This window comes from Mesoplodon mirus, assembly GCF_964341445.2.
Source record: "Mesoplodon mirus genome assembly, chromosome: 11".
Lineage (NCBI taxonomy): Eukaryota > Metazoa > Chordata > Mammalia > Artiodactyla > Ziphiidae > Mesoplodon > Mesoplodon mirus.
The window spans coordinates 101747959-101766795 of NC_138987.1; the positions used below are offsets into that span (position 1 = coordinate 101747959).

General features: G+C 55.8%; 1 protein-coding gene across 10 annotated transcripts in view; it reads left to right on the forward strand.

Moving 5' to 3' along the window:
* The window catches only part of CACNA1C (calcium voltage-gated channel subunit alpha1 C), a 474002-nt gene that overhangs the window by 343904 nt on the left and 111261 nt on the right, over positions 1-18837 (forward strand). For all 10 annotated transcript variants that reach the window (XM_082636564.1, XM_082636557.1, XM_082636560.1 and 7 more), the window contains exon 10: positions 18023-18113. In XM_082636564.1, coding sequence (XP_082492690.1) covers positions 18023-18113 — 91 coding nt within the window. The remainder of the gene's footprint in view (positions 1-18022; positions 18114-18837) is intronic.

Genomic DNA, 18837 nt, shown 5'->3' on the forward strand with positions numbered 1-18837 from the left:
GCGGTGATCTGAACACCACTGGTCTACACTGTATACATGTCAAGGGCACGTGCATCATTATTTGAGCTTTTTTTTTTTTTTACAATTTAATTAGTACAATCAGTTTTCCTTGGACTTACTCGTGGGCATGGCTGCCACACGCCTGGAGTCCTGAGACTGCGTCCCACCAGCACCCGGTCAGACGGCGTGAGAAGGACACTAGCAACGGTTTTTTTTGTTTTGTTTTGTTTTTTTTTTAGTTACTCTCTTTTATTTATTTATTTATTTATTGGCTGCCTTGGGTCTTCATTGCTGCGTGCGGGCTTTCTCTAGTTGCAGAGAGCAGGGGCTGCTCTTCATTGTGGTGCGTGGGCTTCTCTTGTTGAGGAGCACGGGCTCTAGGTGCACTGGCTCAGTAGTTGCGGCTCGCGGGCTCCAGAGCACAGGCTCAGTAGTTGTGGGGCACAGGCTTCGTTGCTCCGCGGCATGTGGGATCTTCCCAGACCAGGGCTCGAACCCGTGTCCCCTGCATTGGCAGGCGGATTCTTAACCACTGCGCCACCAGGGAAGTCCCAGCAATGTTTTTTTTCCCGACTCCCTTCTTACTTTGGACCCAAAGTTATCGTGTTAGAGGCCGTCCTAACCCCACACCCTGCGGGGAGAGCAGATGCCTCTCCTGCCCTGCCCATCGGCTTTAGCTCGTCCTCATCCAGCCCTAAAATGTCAGCGCTGGAAACCGCCGCAGAGATCAGGTGGGGAACAGCTCGCCTGGGCTGGTGATGAGGTCCGTTGGGGCTCAGAGGCAGCGCAGAGATGAGCGGCCCGGGGGCCCTGCAGTGAGGCTGTTTCATGGATTCTTCTGGGCTGGTGGGAATGACTCCCCAGGGTGGGTACCAGACACCCACGTTGTATGCAGACGCTCACTCGGGAATCGGTCAGAACAAGGACCCCGGAGGGGGTGGTATCTCCGCAGACAGCCATCCACCGTGGAGCAGTCTGGCTGTTCTGCTGTCAGGCCCATGACTCTGTAGACACCAGTGTCCCAGCCTGGGTGCAGTGGAAGGGCCCCCGAGGGCCACGTCGAGCGTACGGTGAGAAGCAGGTGTCCCGACCCAGCCTAGGAAGGCTGGCCTACGCATCTTAAAGCAAAACCAGCTCTGGGGGAGCTTGCCAGCCGGCTGTAGAAACCACGGCCATCTTCCTTGGGGGTGGAGTAGCTTCTGGAAGGAAGGAGGGTGTGAAAGCCACACAGTAGAAGGGAAAGCTGGCAGCCAGTGGAGCGAGGGCGAGACCTTCTCATTCACATGCTGTCCTCGAAGGCGTCGTTCTAACCCAGCTGGTGTGGAGCTGCTCTTTGGATCCCAAGGTTGGACAGTGGGCGAGGGTCGGCACCTGCGGGCTCTCCTGGGCTGGAGCGCCGAGGCGGACAGGGCGGGGGCGCGAGAGGGGACAGCACAGGGACGGTCTTGTTTCATCCTCCCCGGGATCGTCTCCCGTGGGCACTGACGCCCCCTTTGTAGACGGGGAGCTGGGCTCAGAGAAGGTAACGTGTCCTGTCCCACAGCTTGTAAGCTGCCCCCGACCTCAGGGATGTGGGCGTGAGTCCAGCGCTGCCCGGACCCCTCCTCAGCCCCGCCTTTCGTGGTGCGGGGACCCCCCGCCTCTCCGGCCAGAAGCGGCTGGAAGAGGTCCCTCTAACCCCTTCGTCGCAGCATCTGTAACACCCTCAGTCTAACGTGCAGAGCGGGGTGGACGGAGGGAAGGAGGGCTGGGCGGGGGGTGGAAAATCTGACCTTAAACATTACCCTAAAGGACCCTGAGTGTGATTTTAAAAGCAGGGAGAGATGAGCTTTATGATTGTAAGGGCTGTGTTTGGAGCGTGAAAGGGAGTCACGGCAACATCTTGCTCAGGCGGAAGAAAGTTCCCTGAGGTCAGAAGCCGACCGCCTGGAGTGGTCTAAGGGCAGCTGTGCTTGGACAGGGGGCACAACAGTGGCCCCTCCCGTCCGAGTTTCCTTCGGTTCGGGACTCCTTGAACTTGGTTAGGGGAGGGTGTTGGTCAGCCAGGAGGCTGCAGGGAGGGGTGCTCCAGGGCAGCGGCCAGCCCCTGTCCTGCCCTGGCGTGTGCACCTGGAGGAATGTGATGTAACCACCTTCAGTGCCGCGGGGTCATGTGGCCGCAGGGTCACCTCGGCGGAACCTCTGACGGTCCCAGGATCCTGGCACAACGGGGCGGGAGGGGAGGGGCGGGGGCTCCAACCAGCAACAGCCTCACCATGGGGGCTCATGTCACCTCCCTGAGGCCACCAAACCCACTGGCAAATGGATCCACCCACTGAGCCCGCCCAGGTAGCCACCCAGTAAAGCGCTGCTGTGATTTTCTTGTAAAGTTTTGCAAACAGATGGACACACCCGGGGGCTGAAGGTAGCTAGCTCCCCGGAGGCACTGAGGGGTGAATCGGCCTGCATCTCCCTCCGAGCCGCCCCCTGATGACCGGGGCTCAGCCCGAAGCACCCTCAGCTCCGCCCCCACCCCTCCCTTCCACGTAGACCCTGGGAGAGAAAAGCCCCTGTTGCGTCAAGACACGGTTTCTGTCAGAGGCTGTCCGTGGAGGAGAGGGTGACAGCTCCCGCCCCTGTCGCCCTGCTGATGTGGGGAGTTATCACCTGGGGATGGAGGGGGATCAGCCAGGGCTGGGGCGCAGCCGTACCAGTCAGGTGGGCTAAGTGCTGTACTAAGAAAGTCTCAGCCGCTTGGTAAGGTGAAGGGTGCTTCCTGCTCCTGGTTCCATGTGGGTCAAGTTGGCAGGAGGGAAGTTCACCTCCCCCCGGCCTCAGAGGTTCCGCGGATCCCCGGCGTCTGGGCAGGAGAGGAGGGAAGCAGAGGGCACTTGGAGGGCCCCAGGGAGGATGTAAAGGCCAGGCCTGGGAGAGTGGGCACCGCCTGCCCCTGGCCAGAACAGTTTGCAGCCCCCATAGCTTCCGGGGGGCTGGGGGGTGGGGGGGACGGACACAGTCTAAGTGACCGGGGGCAAAGCAGCCAGGGGAGGAGGCATGGTGGACACGAAGCCACGTCTCTGCTGCCCACAGGTTGGTAGCGGTTCTCGAGGCCAAAGGGATGAGAAAGGAGCTGCAGATGTGAGGTGAAGAACAAGTAAGGGGGGGGAAGGACTTCAGTTTCGGGTTTTGGGGTGAAACCGAAGGTCAAGCCGGAAGGGGGGCTGAGACTGGTCCCAAACAGCCTCAGGTGTGGACTTTCTCCTGTGGGTTCAGCAGAGCCACCAAAAGGATCTGAGCAGGGGGACAAGTTCACCGTGGGAAGGTCACCCGGCTCCTTTTGTGGACAGTTGGTTGGGGGTCGGGGGGCTGGAAGCAGGGGGACCCAGGGGTTCCAGGGGCTGACACAGCCTGAAGTGGGAGTCACGGCGGGAAAGATGGCCCTCCGCTGATGGCCGGCGTCCACAAGGAAGGGACCAGGGCCAGCAGGGCCCAGGTGTCTTGGGGATGCGCAGCTCGGGCTGTCCTTGACCTTGGGATGCAGCAGAGCCCGCCCCCAAGGGACCCCCGGGAGCTGGTTTGTCCCGTCTGCTTGGCCGTGGGAGCCCTTTGCCCCGCACTGTCTCTATCCGTGACTTTACCCTGAAAGGCACCCTGGGTAGAATCCCAGTGGCTCCCCCTGATCTGATCCCTGCCCTTATGACTCAGTGGCTGATGGAAAAATAAGAGTTGAGTAACAGCCCCAAACACAGGGCTGTGAGGGCTCCATCCTTCTGGGTCACTTCATCAGATGGACGTGCCCGGGCCTCTGTGGCAGCTGCAGAGCTGCCAGGAGAGCTCTGTGCTTCCGTGGAGCAGGAAGGACCCCGTCGTCTTAAGCAGCGATCGTACCTGCTGTAACCCTGGGCTGGTGGCACTTTGTGTTTGGGCCTCATGGTTCGAGGGGCAGGGCTGGGGCCAGGTCGGGAGCAGGAGAGCCCTGCCCTCGGGGAGCTGCCCCGAGGAGGGTGGTCCCGCAGTGGGTGGATTGACTCTCACACAGGAGGCGAGTGACGGAGTGAGGCTGGGCAGAGGCAGTGGGGAGAAGCACAGCTGGCGGCGGGGGCCACGTTAGGTGTTGCTCCTGCCCTCACGGGGCTGCTGTGACACATCTCCACAGACGGGGCTTAGACGACAGACATCGGCTTCCATGGCTCTGCAGGCCGAACGTCCGCGATCAGGGCCCAGCATGGCCACGTTCTTGGGAGGCCCTCTGCCCGGCTCACGGACGGCCCGCTTCCTCCACGGATGCCTGCTAGTGCTCTGGCCTCTTCTAAGGCACGAATCCCATTCAGAAGGGCTCCACCCTCATACCCTAATCGCCTCCCAAAGGCCCCGCCTCCAAATACCATCGCACTGGGATTAGGGTTTCAGCACATGAATTGGGGGGGACACACACGTTCAGTCCATCGCAATGATCCTTCTGTACCCCTGTGCGAGACCCCGGATTCCTGCTGCAGCCAAGTGCGCGGCTCCCTCGGGATCAGAAACCACAGAATCCGGCCGCCGTGGGGAAACGCATGGCTCCCTGTGAGTGCGGGGACATGTGAGTGGGCGCTGGTTGTCATGGGTCTGCTTCCTGCAAGCCTGGCTCATTTCTGAAGACAGATAAGGGCAGGTTTTCCTCTTGTTCACAGTGCTTACAGATCCACTTCCTCTAAACAGACACGTAGGTGTCAACACTGTCTCAGGACAGATCACACAGCGTGCTCAGAGGTAGCCCAGCCAGAACCTGGCAGGCCCTCCCAGAACACAGCATGCAGTTTTGCTCGTGTCCAGACCCCCCGACTTTAAGCCTGTACTTGGACTTCACTGCAAAGACCGTAAACTTCCCTCCTCCTGCCCCTGGTCTGGATCCACACCGGGTTGACAGCACACCCCTCCTCAAAGGAGAGGATGCGCAAGAAAACTGTGCTTGCCCTTGAGACCCTGTTCTCAGAATGCGGTCCCCGAGTGGACAGTGTCCTGTAGAGGTCATCAAGGAAGGCGGGGGCTCAGTAGAATGTCCTGTTCCCAGTGACGTCCAGATAGTAGGCTAGGACAAGAAAGAAAGCCGTTTACTCAGCTTCATGAAAATATGCATTTTTTGCAATTTAGACTTAATTCATATGAGTTCATCAGACTGTCCAAACTTAACCCCTGCAAAGAGGTCTGCAGGGGAAACTCACTAGACAGAGCTGTGACGAAAGGTTTGTCCTCTCCAAAAATATACATTTGAATTTCGATAAGGTTCTTCAGTGTTAGGTTTTTGTTGTTGTTGTTGTTGTTTTTTACAAAAAGTAAGGATATTAAGATATTTTTAAACGCCTGGACAGAGGAGCTTTTGATGGTTCCTAAATACATGTTCTAAAAATGACTTGCCAAGCACAACGCTGGTTTTGACTAACAGACCCTAAGTCCTGTTCAGATGGCTTCAGAATGTGCCCGATGCCGGCACACAAGCCCTCGAGACTAGAGGTCAAGAGGAAACAAAAATACAGGCCACAGGCTATTAAAGAATGATTACAGCTGCCCTGGGACTTGTCTGTGCCCCTGCTCCTGGGGTGAGATAATAGATCCGTCTCAAAACTTGCTGATGAGATGAAAAGCCCTAATTAGATGCCTGACAGGCTGGCCTTAAGGGGAAAAGCCTTTGTGTACCTTCCCAATTCCAAGCTTCAAATCAGCTGGCCCAATCCTTATATCTCATTTCAGTGACTCATGAGATAGGATAGTGGTATCCAGTATCAGGCCAGTCACTATGCTAACAAAATTCTCTGAAAATAGCACATGCACCCACACCAGGCACGTACGCTCACACATGGGCAGGAAGAAATTGAGGACCCCTTTCCTGATAGCAACGTTCAGAATTAGAATCTCATGGTGTTTACTAATACTTGCTCCAGCCAGTGGGTCCAGCTAGGACAAGAAGCGTGGGGTGATGTCTGCTGTGTGCGGTAGAGACAGAGGAAAAGATCGGTGCTACCACCTGGGGGTGGGGTGGGGTGAGCATCTTCTTGGTGCGAAAAATACGGCCAGCGGTAGGGGGTCCCCGCCCCCTTGCCCGCGGCTCCTTCCGCGACTGTGCAATGACTGGGAAGCTGAAGCTGGTTGGTCGCTGACCGTCAGGCAGAGCATCCTAGGTTTTCACCAAGAAGGCCCCAAGCTTCAGTAAGACTTGTAGAGCTTCTTTTTGAGCCTCTTAGGTGGTATAAAATCATTTCCATGAATTATAATTTCCATAATCCCTTAATGGATGAATTCTATCCATTCGTGAAGTCGCCCCTTGATTAGAAGCGTTGCGAGCACAGCAGTAGGAGGTGAACGGCCCTCATCCTCTCTCCTACCTGGAGGCCAGGGTTTCCGGTCTGCACAATCGTGCTGTTTTTGTAGACCGAGTAGGGGCCTGAGAATGACAGGCCACCTGACTTCCAGGCCCTGCCCACTAGCCGATGGGCAGGTTGCCTCTCTCGGTTCCCCTGTTTGTAAAAGGAGGGGTCGGATTAGACAGCTGCAGAGTCACCTTCCAGCTCTGGGTTTTGTGGCTGTAGTTGGAAGTGGACGCACATTAGCTTTTGCTCTGGGTCTCCTGCAGGATCCCCTGAACCCTGGAAGCGAGCTACTCCTTCTGAAGACCCTCCCAGCGCCTGGTCCACCCTGCCCTCCTGTCTGGAGAGCCCAGCTCCGCCATCTGCCTTCGGACCCGCCCTGCTCCCAGCTCCTCGGGCACCCCTCCCCGTCTCCCCTCCCGCGCTCACGCCCCTCCTTTCTGCTCCCACAATTCCTGTCCCACACCTGTGTCACGGCACTGATGTACGTGACCTATTGTACCTACTTATCCATCTTATCCCCTGCTTGGTTGGGTCGTGCACCTGGAAAGGGAGGGAAGCTTTGCATCACTATCCAGAGCCTGGCAGATAGGCCGTCAGTGCATATTGGTTGGAAAAGGGTGGAAATTAATGGAGAAAAGTGGGGTCCTGGCCTGGAAGTCTTGGAAATTCTGCCATTGGGAATGGCAGATGACCTGGACCTGCCTTGTGACCATGTCAGGCTAAAACCAGACAGGACCAGACCTGGTCCCACAGAGGCTACATAACGAATCAGACACAGAAATTCATTTTTCATCTTCCGTTGCTTGGCTGTCAACGTTTCTCTCTGACTTCTGGGAGAACACGGTGTTGTCTATTCTTCGGTGTTCTTCACGGACTCACCTCTTCTCCCCGTTCTTCTTCAAAGACATCCAGAGACATGCCGGAAGTATCCTTATTTTATTTTTCTCTCAGCGAGGTCAGCTAGCCGGCTACTCACGGCAGTCAGGGAAAGGTTAAGAGAAGACCCAGAATAACTTCCCAGCTGCTTCTTTAGGACCAAAAGCTGAATACGTTTAAGGCTTGAAAAGGTCAACTCCCTTCCAAGGGACAGGGGTTTGATGTCATCCCTTATGGTCTTCGTGGTAACGCTCATTTCAGTCACTGGCAGAGATGGAGATTTATGGGCTAAATGTTATCACCAGCTGAGGCTTAATGAGATCTCAACTGTAGCTCCTGGACGGAGTGGAAAGCAGCCATTTTGGTAATAAATAGAGAACAGCATCTAATTTGTAAATTCCTCTTTCTGTTGCTAAGTTTAATCAGATCAGTAAAACTGAAGGGAATTGTTGACGACCAAAAGTTACTTTCCATGCCTTAATCGGGCCAGGAAGCATTACTCCTAATAGAAGCGGCGTGCTTCTCTGACAGTGCTAGGGGATGACATTTGTCATTAGACTAACCCAACTGTCGCATATTAAAACATATGTTTAGTCCCAAATCTATTTAAAACCGAACTGGAACTGAGGCCGCATAGATTCTGCTACTAGCGTCACCGGTTCAGAGAAGAAACATTCTTTCCGAAGGAGCTACAGACCTCTGCAGCAGTGCCATCCCCAGAGGGTCCACAGCCCATGAGATTTCATCTGGACCAAACAGAAGCATCCAGCGTAAGGCTCGGTGGACCCCCGTGGTGGCCAGGTGTGGTCACAGCCTCTCTGGCACGGCAGAGAACAGGTGGAGAGGACACAACACAGTCTCTGGCGGGTCCTGGCTTCAGTTTAGGGTTAAAAAGGAGAATTAAAGGGGCACAAAAGGCGGGGGCGGTTAGTGCAGCTCTCTTGTGTCCAGTCATGCTTGAATCTTTTTCATGAGTAATCACAGTTTGTTTACAAATTGTCTTCTCACAAATGTTGAGCATTTCTAGGGCAGGGACCCTGTCAGGGTAGGTGACTGTTAGCACACAGTAGGGACATCATGAATATTCATGAATATTCGTGAGTATTCATCACTGGGAGGTGATGCCCCAAAGGGAACGTGGTAGCTGCAGCCCACCTTGGGGAGCGGCCGAGAACTCATGCATCATTACCATCAGTGCTCAGACTGCAGGTGACCCTTTAGATGCAAAACAAGTGGTCCTGAGGTCCTTCTCTTGGACCCGCGTTCTGCTTTTTCACCCCCAGTAAATCCATCTAGCGTCTGGGCCTTGCGCACACAGAGACTTATTACTGATGAAGCACCTCCTCTGACCTGTATTACCTTTGACCCTCACTTAACCCTCCAAGGTCGGTATTATGGTCTCGGTTTTTTAGATGAGGAAGGTGGGGCTCAGATGATTTTCCCAAGACAAGACAACCAGTAGGAGGCTTAGCCTGGTCCCACACGGAAGCCTGTCTGGCTATGGAGACCACCCACTTCCTCTTTTGCCAGGCAGCCCCTATGGCCCGAAACACCTGGTGACAGGAAGGGGGTGGGGGGACGGGGGACCTGGTTCGTGGGCTCAGCTCTCCTACTCAGAGCTCCGTGACCTCGCACAAAGCCTTCCTTCCCTGGGCCTTAGTTCCCTAATACGTGAAAGCGGTGCTGACATAACCCCGGCTTTCTATAGATCCTTGAGCCCCCGCTGGCCCTGCCTTTCTTCGAGTGCTGTGCTCCGGCATCATGGGGGCTGGGCCAGGGTGAGAGTGTCCTCGTTTTGCACACTCTGGTTCTCTCCCTCCCGGCCGGGCAGCCGGTGGCCAAAGGGGAAAGTGCCCCCCATCTGAGGACTCCGCCCGGCCTCGCCCCGCCCCTGGCAGCTGACCTGTCCGTGCAGGTCTCAGAGCCAGCACCCTGACAAACTGGTCTTTGCCTTGAAGGCATCCAGCGGTAGAATCTCAGCGCTGGAAGGCGCCCCAGGGGCTCTCCCCGCTCACATCCTCATCCTGTCCCCACCCCACCCGTCTCCTGTCCCCTCCCGCACCCGGCCAGCCCTGCAGCCCTTCTGTCTCCACCCTGCTGACCTCCCATCTGCCGGGGGCTCGGTCTCCCGCAGTATCGTGGGAATAAAAAATAGGCCGCTTCCCCAGATCAGGCAAATGCCCTATCTTCACACCTCTTTTGCGAACCATCAGTAAAGGGTTTCTCCTGCAATGCGATCACCAGAAGTAATAGAGCCGCTTGAATCTGCCCAAGTCCCCCCGCCAGCCCCCTGACCCTGCTCACTTCATGGACCACACACGCCCCTTCTCGCATGATAAGGCTGTTCCGCGTCCCACCCCGCCCCTACCCTCTGGTGCCCCGTGACACCATTTGAAAACCAGAACTTCTGTGTCCTTTCCTCCCCTCTGGGTTTCCTGGGCCACTGAGCCCACAGCGCGAGCCTCATAGGAGCCAGGACCCCGAGGGGAGCGGTGTCGGGGCGGCAAGGCCCAGGCGACCCAGGTTGGCCCCCCTTGAAGTCATTTCTGACGTGGGCATCCCATGTCCTGCCAGCGCCTCCGGGCCTGTGGCTGTGGAGACGGTGGCCCCTGGTCCCTGGGTTTCAAACCATCTCTCTCTTCTAAAGAAGAGCAGTCAGCCTCTCCAGCAAGCCCAGGTCTCCTGAGAAACTCTGGAAGGTTTCTAAGATTAAGACTTAGATAACGCCTTTGATGGGGTTCAGGCCTCAGAGGGCAGACCTGGAGGGCAGGGTGGCTCAGTGGAAGGAGCCCGTGTGAGCTCACATCATCCCGTGTGAGCCTGTCCGCTGTCCTCGCCTGTGTGCTGTGGGGCAGGGTCCCCTCTGGCCCTCGTGGGTCACCCGGCCGCGGGCCTTCCCGAGTCGGCACTGGAGAAGGAGGGCCTCGAGCAGGGCCGGATCCAGGAGGCAGTGAGTGGACGAGGCGAGTGGGCATCTCCTGGTCCCTGAAGGCAGCCAGGCCATCGTGGGGACGTTTCCAACGCGCAGGCAGAGTCTTCGCCCTCCACCCCTTTGGTCCTTGTAGAACCAACCTGCTGAGCAGGCAGAAAAGACTTCCTGTGTTTGGAGATGGAGACCAGGTCCCCTCACCACCACATCTAAACCAAACCTTCCCGGTGTCTTCGTAGAGCATGGGCTCAGCCTTCCCCGTCCCAGAACTTTACCTTGGCCGCCCCCGTGGACGTGGTCCTGATGGGGCTGCCGGTGCGGGAGGGGAGCACGGCCCACAGGGCTTTGCCCAGAGCAGGGTTCTAGCGGGTCCTGCCATGCCGCTGAGAGCATCTCAAATGAGCCGTGGACCACTAAAGTGGCGGGAGAACCGGGACCTGCATCCTCCCCAGGGCGCGGAGTCACCAGACAGCCACCAGCACCCGACAGGCAGAGCCGGGAGATCAGTTACAATAAAGGACCTCCTGCCGAAGGGGCAAGTCGGGGGGTGTTCTGACCGCTGCCCTGAGCTCCTCCAGGGATATGGGCCCGGGGAGGCACCGCCGGGTCGGGAGTTGAAGGGAGAACACCATTCCCAGAGGCAGCCTGGAAGCTAGGCAACAATTTGCTCTCCTGCCGGGGGAGAGGCAAGGCCGAAGCCTCCCGAAGAAGTGCTGCCCTCATCGGGACGGCGCTGCTCGCTCGCCCTGTAGGGCCTCCTTGGGAAGTCTGTCCCGAGCCAAATTTATCCTGAGCAGCAGAAAACAGGGCAGGAGAAGACGGAGCCCAAGAAGAAGGAGAAAGTGAGAGAGGATCCTAAGCCCTGTAGGCCCTTGTGAGCAGCACAGACAGGGCCCAAGTGTGAGACATGGACCTTTGGGGAGGGGGCTGGGATGACCAAGGGTAGGCTTTCAGCTGGTGGAAAGGGGACCCGACCTCCACCACCAGCTAGCTGTGTGACCCTGGGCAAGTCACTGACCCTCTCTGGACCTTCACGGTCTCCACTGTAAAAAGGAAGGGCTGGCCTGCCCTCTCTAGCCCTGCAACACATGTAGGCCTCAGGGGGGAAACTGAGCCGCCGAGGAGGGAGGTACCAGGCCCCAGGTCACAGAGCTCCAAAGTGGCAGCGCCAGGGTCCAAACTCGCGCCCCCGGCTCCTACCCAGCTGCGCCCTGGGCAGGATCATAAAGCGTGTGGCTTCTCCCAGGACCCTCGCCACAGTCTCTGCCCTCCTCCCCCTGTCAACGGGTTCATCCTGTTCACCTTGCCTGCACCCAGAGGCGTGTGGGTCAGGTCCTGACAGCAAACAGAGGCTTGAGAACTGGGCGGTTCAAGGAGAGGCTCATAAAGATGCAGGCACCAGGGGTGACAGCCCCAAAGGGGCCTTGACGGCGCTGTCCTGCTGGTGCCTCCCGCAGGCGCGTTGCAAAGGTCAGCCTCCCGGGCACCGGGTGAAGGAGCGGCTGAAAGACAAACCCCAAAGCCACCCAGCACGTCAGAGCAGCCCTGAAGCCCCACGAAGACGCCAAGTGTCTACTGTAATTCCACAGCCAGTACCACTAGGGCCTGGAAGGGAGTCCAGAGAGTTCTAATGTGAAGTCTCTGGCCTCGAGAAAGCTATAATTGTGTCAGGGAGACACATGTGAAATACATGTGAAATAAGAGCAAACTAGATGAAAAACAAATGGAAATTCGTTGGTAATATGAGCAAATATTTATGGCACTTTCCATTTTACAGAGTTACTTTACAAATATTATTTCATTTAACCCTTCTCAGAAGCCCTTGACATAAATAGTACCGTTGTGTTTTGTTTCGCAGATGAGGAAACCTGGGCTCGGGAGGGTTAAATAACTCACCCAGACATACCGGCTGGGAGGGCTGGGACTAGGGCTTGCATCCAGGTTGTTACTGAAAATTCTCACAGACCCCAGAGTTCTGGGGGGCTCAGAGAGGGGACTCGGGGACAGCAGGTCCTGGAGGCCGCCCTACTGGAATGGGGGAAATGTGAACGGTTCAGGCGGGGGCAGCCTCCACGCCCTCCAAGAGGCTCGAGGGCCGAGGGAAGGCAGCCATAGGTGACACCCGCCAGCGACACGGTCCTGCTCCAGCGAAATGTCATTTACAAACGTAGCAGCCGTCTGGGTCTGGCCCGAGGGCTGCAGCTCCCCGACCCCTGGGATAGGTAAAGGGGAGATGGACGGGGCCTCGTAGCAAAGCCCAGAGGCTGGGGTGAAGGTGGCCCTGAGGTGGGCAGCCCCACCTGGGCAGGAGTTCTGCAGAAATCATGGGCACAGGGATGTGGGGGGATAGTGTGTGCATCAGCGAGGGCCGCCGTAACCCAGTACCACGGATCAGGCAGCGTGAACGCAGATATTCATTTTCTTACGGCTCTGGAGGCTGGAAGCCTGAGGTCGAGGTGTCGGCAGGGCTGGTTCCTTCTAAGGCCCTGAGGGGAGACGGCTCTGGGCCCCTGTCCTTGGCGTGTAGTTGGCCTCTTCCCCACCCCCACCCCCCCGGGTGTATCCCCATCTCCCCGCGCCGTGCATGCCTGTGTCCAGATTTCTTCTGATAAGGGCACCAGTCACAAGGGATTAGGGCCCACCCTTGCGATGGCGTTTTAATTCAATCACCTCTTTCAAGACCCCCCAGCTCCAAACACAGCCACACTCTGGGGTTCCAGAGGTCAGGATTTCAACCTGTGCATTTCGAGGGGACACGTGGCCCTGACAGACAGGATGGAGCCCGATTACGGGGGTTTGGGATTCCAGGTTGGAGTCAGCGAGGCAGGAGATCAGGACTCCTCTTGCTTGACTCCTTTAACTATAACTTGGATTAGTACGTTTGGAAAAAGAATGCTAACCAGACCACTTGTATGCAAAAAAAGATGATAAAACGAGTGTCTGGCCAAGTCAGTGGCAAAGTCAGTTCTCTAGCTCCATCTGTGAGCTCGTAGGAGGCTGGCGACTAGATCCTGCCGTCGGGCCCGCCCAGGATTGGCAGTTGGGCTGGGCCTGGAGAAATGCAAGTTCAGGTTGGCTGAGAAACGCCCTCAGTTCCTCCGGCCCCGACACCCCCGGGAGGCCTGGCCCTGAGCCCCCAGGCGTCTTCCACCAAGAGCCACCTGGAGGATTCCTCCACCCGATGGTGAAGCTCCCAGCTCAGTTCTGGGCACTGCTCTCAGCCAGTTCCAGGAGAGGCCGGCCGCTCCTGCTGCCCCAGCCCACGGACAAAGTCAGGCTGGCATGGTGACAGAAGGCTCCAGACTCGCAGGCCTGCCCACGTCCGCCCACGTCCGCCCCTCGATCTCTCACCTGGAGCTTTGCCCTGAGGCCGTCCTGGCAGTCCCGTTGCACAGAAGGGTCTGAGGCAGAGGGTAGGGCAGTAGCTGGTGTGACAGGGGGTCCCCAGGTGTAGTGAGTCAACCCGCAGGGAGCTCACGAACCCCAGTGCTCCAGAGGACACCGGTCTCCACGACCACTTGGGTCCCGTGCACTCCCAGCATGGTTCATGTAGTTTCCAGTCTGAGACTATCCTGTGGTGGAAGTGGCTTATTACAACCAATCTCCCCAGGACCCACACAACTGCTGTCTAGCAGACCAGGGAAGTCATCAGTTCCTGGGAGATGAGAACTGTGCACCTCCCTCGAGATGCAGAAACGTGGTCCTTCTAAGCGCCGTTCAAGCGAGTTGCCCCCAAGAGTGGAAGTTTGGGGAGAGAATCCGTTCTTGGCAAGATGGAGTCTGTACAGCTCTCTGGTGTTCCTAAAAATGTAATTATGTTTCCACCACCTGCAGTGGCAGCTGTTAATTACTCTTTCACGAAAATCTCATTTCCTTTCGGAATCTGCTCAGCAGAAGCCGAGGGACAGGACAGCCCAGAGACCCAACATTCAATCCACAATCCCTGGTAACGGTGAAGTTAGAAATTCAGGAAACTAGCCTCCCCTCAGCATCCTTCCTGAGTCCACTCAACAGCACATTTCGTTCCTCAGAGGCAGTTCTTTACAGGAAGGGTGCGCCCTGGCCCCTGGATTCTCTGCAGTCTTTCTGCCTCAGTTTCCAACCCACCGGTCATCTGAGTGGCCAGTGGGAGACTCAGGCTTGCCGCCTCCCCAAGAATAGGGCCCAGCATTAGCAATCCCAGCCTCGGCCCGCCTGGACTCTCAGTTTCCAAGATGAACCCAAGGCGATCTCTAGGGTAACAAGTCCCTAAACGAGTCGGCTGTGGCCTCTGTCTAACCCCTTAGAAATAGAAACACAGACCATCTTCACCCCGTCAGGTGCTTGTGGGATAAACTATCACATATCAATAGGAACTAATATGTGGATGTAAACTGTGATTTAAAGCAAGAAACCTTTAAATCCACACCTTGACCCCAAAGAGCAGCTCCCCAAAGACTCCTGCCCACCATCAAGGGCGTGATTGGAGGCTCTTCCGACCATGTTCCACGCAGGCAGCTGCCACCTGTGCCCGCATGACTCACCAGGCCTGGTCAAGTTCAGTTATAGAGGGAAAGGCTGTGTTTTTATCAAGCTCTTTCTATTATTTTTAAAGTGATCACATAGCTATTTCTGAAGTCAAACAAGATGGGACAGTATCGATGCCAAAGCCAAAAGCTGGACGAGCTTCTGTGTAGCAGGTCAGTGACCCGGGCCCCCGCCGGCCAGGACTGTCCCCTGAGGCGTCTCTGTGGACAGACAGACTTGGAGGCTGGCAGCCCGTTACCCCTCCCACTGCCAAATTAAAGACCCCTCACGATGAGACGCTCACCTGAGTGACCCTTGTCATTCTAAACTGACGTGTATCTTTCTAGAAGGGAAATTTGCTGAGTCATCCATTTCAACTCTTTAACTCTCAGCCCTGTTTTCGTATAGGAATTTTGAGAAGTGAACAAAGAATGCTACTGGTTGTAAAGTTTCTGTTTATTCCAAGCTTTGTGTTGGTTGTTTTTGTTTTTTGGGTTTTTTTTTTTTTTTTTTTTGGTGCACGAAGCATTGTTTTAAACTATTTTCTTTTTTTTATTAAAGTATAGTTGCTTTACAATATCCTATTAGTTTCAGGTGTACAATATAGAGATTCAATATTTGTATAGACTATATTGCATTTAAAGTTATTATAAAGTACTGGCTATATTCCCTGTGCTGTACAATATGTCCTTGTAGCTTATTTATTTTATACATAGTAGTTTGTACCTGTTAGCCCCCTACCCCTCTCTCCCCCCTCCCCGCTTCCCTCTCCCCACTGGTAACCACTAGTTTGTTCTCTGTATCTATGAGTCTGCTTCTTTTTTGTCATACTCACTAGTTTGCTCTATTTTTTAGATTCCACATATAGGTGATGTCATACGGTATTTGTCTTTCTCTGACTTATTTCACTGAGCATAATACCCTCCAGGTCCATCCATGTTGTTTCAAGCTTTGAATTATGAAGATAAGTGTGCTTCAGAGATGGCTGTTTACATGGGGTAAAAATAAGCCTGACCCTTTCCTCTCGTGACCAAATCTTCGGGATTCCCACTAACAAGTAGGGATGAGTTGGGGCCCTCCTGGGTGTCCGTCTCCTCAAAATCAGTACCCACCTGCCAATGTAGACGCTTCTGCGGGAGTGACCCCTTCTCCCCAGGATCCATTGTTTATTTTGTGTTGTTAATTCATGTGATTTGGGGTTTGGGTCCTATTTTGTTCTGTGCTCTTACCTGTTTTGATTTATCAATTTTTACTATCTTAGTTTGTTTTTGGAGGTTAGCGGGACATCCTCTGTGTGGTCGCCAAGTCCCCTGTTATTTTCTTTGCCTGAGGCTGACCCTGAGTTCTGTCTGCGTCTTACTCCTGGTTTTCGACTCTGATATCTTGTCTGTGAAAGGAAGCACCTGGTGGTCTTGCTTCATCAGAAGGAAAGGGAGTTTGCTTCGTCTAATCGCCCCCCAGAAACCCATTGTGGCGTCCCCCATGCCCCCGTGTGTGTAAATTATGTGCTGGTGCCCACGGGGCAGGGCGGGAGCGTGCTTCTTCTGGTGTGCATGCACGTGCGTGCATGTGCATGTGTGCGAGGGGAGGATAGCCTGTCCCACCCAAAGCCACCACCTCGTTGTCCCTTCAAATGTATAAAGTCAGCAGACATGACAGCCAGCAGCGGCTGAGCCCTGTTGGGGCCTTTCCTTTGAAGAGCGCCAGCCGAGGTTGAGGTCACTGAAGGTGCCAGCTGTAAACGCTGTGAAATCCAGCACCACTGTCTCGCTGCTCCCCATGCACCTATGATGCCCCCAGAGCCTGCTCGGCTGCAGGAATCCCATCTCGTCTGGGGTGTAACCCCGGGGGCCATCGAGGTGAGCACGGGGTGGGGCCCAAGACACCTGTGATCCAGTCCGAGCCCCCAACCACTGCACTGTGTGACCCGGGCACCTGGCCCCTCCCTGGACCTCACCTCCCTGTCCTGTGACGGGAAAGCTGGGCGATGTCCAAAGTCCATCCAGCACCGAGCTTCCTTGAAATGATGTCTGGATTTGTTTTCACCCAAGTTTATGGAAAAGGAGTCGAGGGTGGACACAGGACAGTCAAGCGTGTGGGAAGTCGTGGGCTTCCCAGCTGTGTCTCCCACATTCTCAGAAAGAGTCTCTCACACCTGCCCGACTTGACTTCATCCAAAAGAAAAGAAACCGGGGACGTCCCACATCCAGCAGCATCCGTACAACCCGTCGAATTATCCGTACAGCGTGATCAGTTCTTGGGCTGTGGCAGCCCCGGGGGCACTTGTCACTGGTCCCACGTCACCAGATGCCACACCCTCACTCATGCAGGTTCTGTGGCCACTGAGGGCTCCTGACCTGCCCGACAGATGAGGGCTGCTGACCTGCAAGCAGGGCTGAGCCATGACCGAGGATGTGACGGCCATTCTAAAGGACAAGGGCGGGAAAAATAAGGAACTCCCTGTGTGTCGTGTTAAAAGGGCCATAGAAGATGAAAAAGGAGGAGAAGAATTCTTTTGAGATAAACTTTTATTTGGAATAAAAGATAATAATAAAAGAAATGGCTTCTTCTAAGCCAAACTGGGCTCCAAGCTAGAAAGCTCTGGCTGCCCTGGAAATCCAGGAAGAGCCTGGGGATGGGCTGGGCAGGTCGGCCATAGTGGACTTGGACGGTTTGTGTCCCAGCTTGGCCTGTTGACATGGGAACATCAGGATGCCGTGGGGAGGTGGTTTTCTTGCCATCTGTCTTCAGACCACATCTCATCTCAGTAGTTTGGTGGGTCCCACACGGAGGCTTCTCATTCCTGTGTCTGCAGTGCTGAGCTGAATCCTGCATGCGATGCTGGAAATGGCTGTCCCCTTTGAGCTCTATTTCAGGCTCTGTCCTAGACGGAATCGCCTCAGGACCCAGCATGCAGGACTCAGGACAAGGGACAGACCCTCCTCCAAATCCATCAAGTGGCTCACCCCCTAGAGAAGCCCTTTCCACAGACAGGCTGGGCCCTAAGTGTGGGGATAAAACCCCTTAGAATGGGGAGGGGGTTGGAAAGAAATAAGAAAAATAAAATACCGTCATGAAAGCTCTTTTTACTCCGAGGAGCAGATGCAAAGGGGAAAAGCACGCGCGGCTTGGCCGAGGGCAGGGGGTCGAGGGTAGAGGAGGCACTCGGGTCAGTGTTCCCAGGTGTCTCCTCCCACTGTCCCACTTAGAGTGTCCTGGGTGGCAAGGGTCACCCTAGACGAGCAGCGGGCATGTCAGTCGAGGATGTGGGACCCGGCCGGGCGCTGCCAGGGCCTCCCCTCCCAGCCAGGGGGCTGCAGACTAACGCTTCTCTCCCCTCTTCCCTCCACGCCTCGCTCTGCATCCCTTCGACCCGACCCTGCAGTGAGCATGCCCACCAGTGAGACCGAGTCTGTCAACACGGAAAACGTGGCTGGAGGTGACATCGAGGGAGAGAGCTGCGGGGCCAGGCTGGCGTGAGTAGGCGCGGGGGGCGGGAGCGGGCAGGGAAACCGAGTCCTGGGTGGAGAGGGGAGCCCTGGGGGCAGCGTGGCCCTGGCTGGGAGCTGCTCTGCAATCCTGCGCTTCCCGGGCAGGGGTCTGACTTTTGGATTTTGAGCCCCTTTCCATCCCATCAGAGAAATATGTGTGTGTGTGTGTGTGTGTATGTGTGTGTCTGTGTGTGTGGTGTTGGGGGGCTTTGAAGTCTGTTTCTTCCCAGCCCCTCACCCCCTTTCATCAGAGCAGCTTTGTTAGGTTCCCTGGGTCCTGCTAAGCACCCTTTCATTTCTGATAAATGTGAGCTGGAAGAAAAGCAGACAGGCAAGAAAATACACTGGGAGACGTGGGTCTTACCTGCAGCTCAGTTATCCACCCAGTGAAGGGAGCACAGGTGTCTGAAGCGCAGACTCAGCTAATCAAGGTGCACCTGTGCCGGCCCAGCGACCCTCCCCAACACAAGCCCCAGCCCCCGGCTTCCTGAGCTGACTGGGGCCCAGGACTGGGCCAGGTGTGCGGAGGGACAGCCCACGTGGGTTATCACCATTATCCATCCGTCTTAGCTTCATCTTAAAAACGGACACCAGCAGTCCCTGGGAGATGTCCCCCCACCAAGAAATGAAGGGAAAGTGGTTTAACTGCTAAAAATGAGCAAACTGCTGGTTTCATTCCCAGTGTGTCAAAAAGCAGAGTCCACAGACT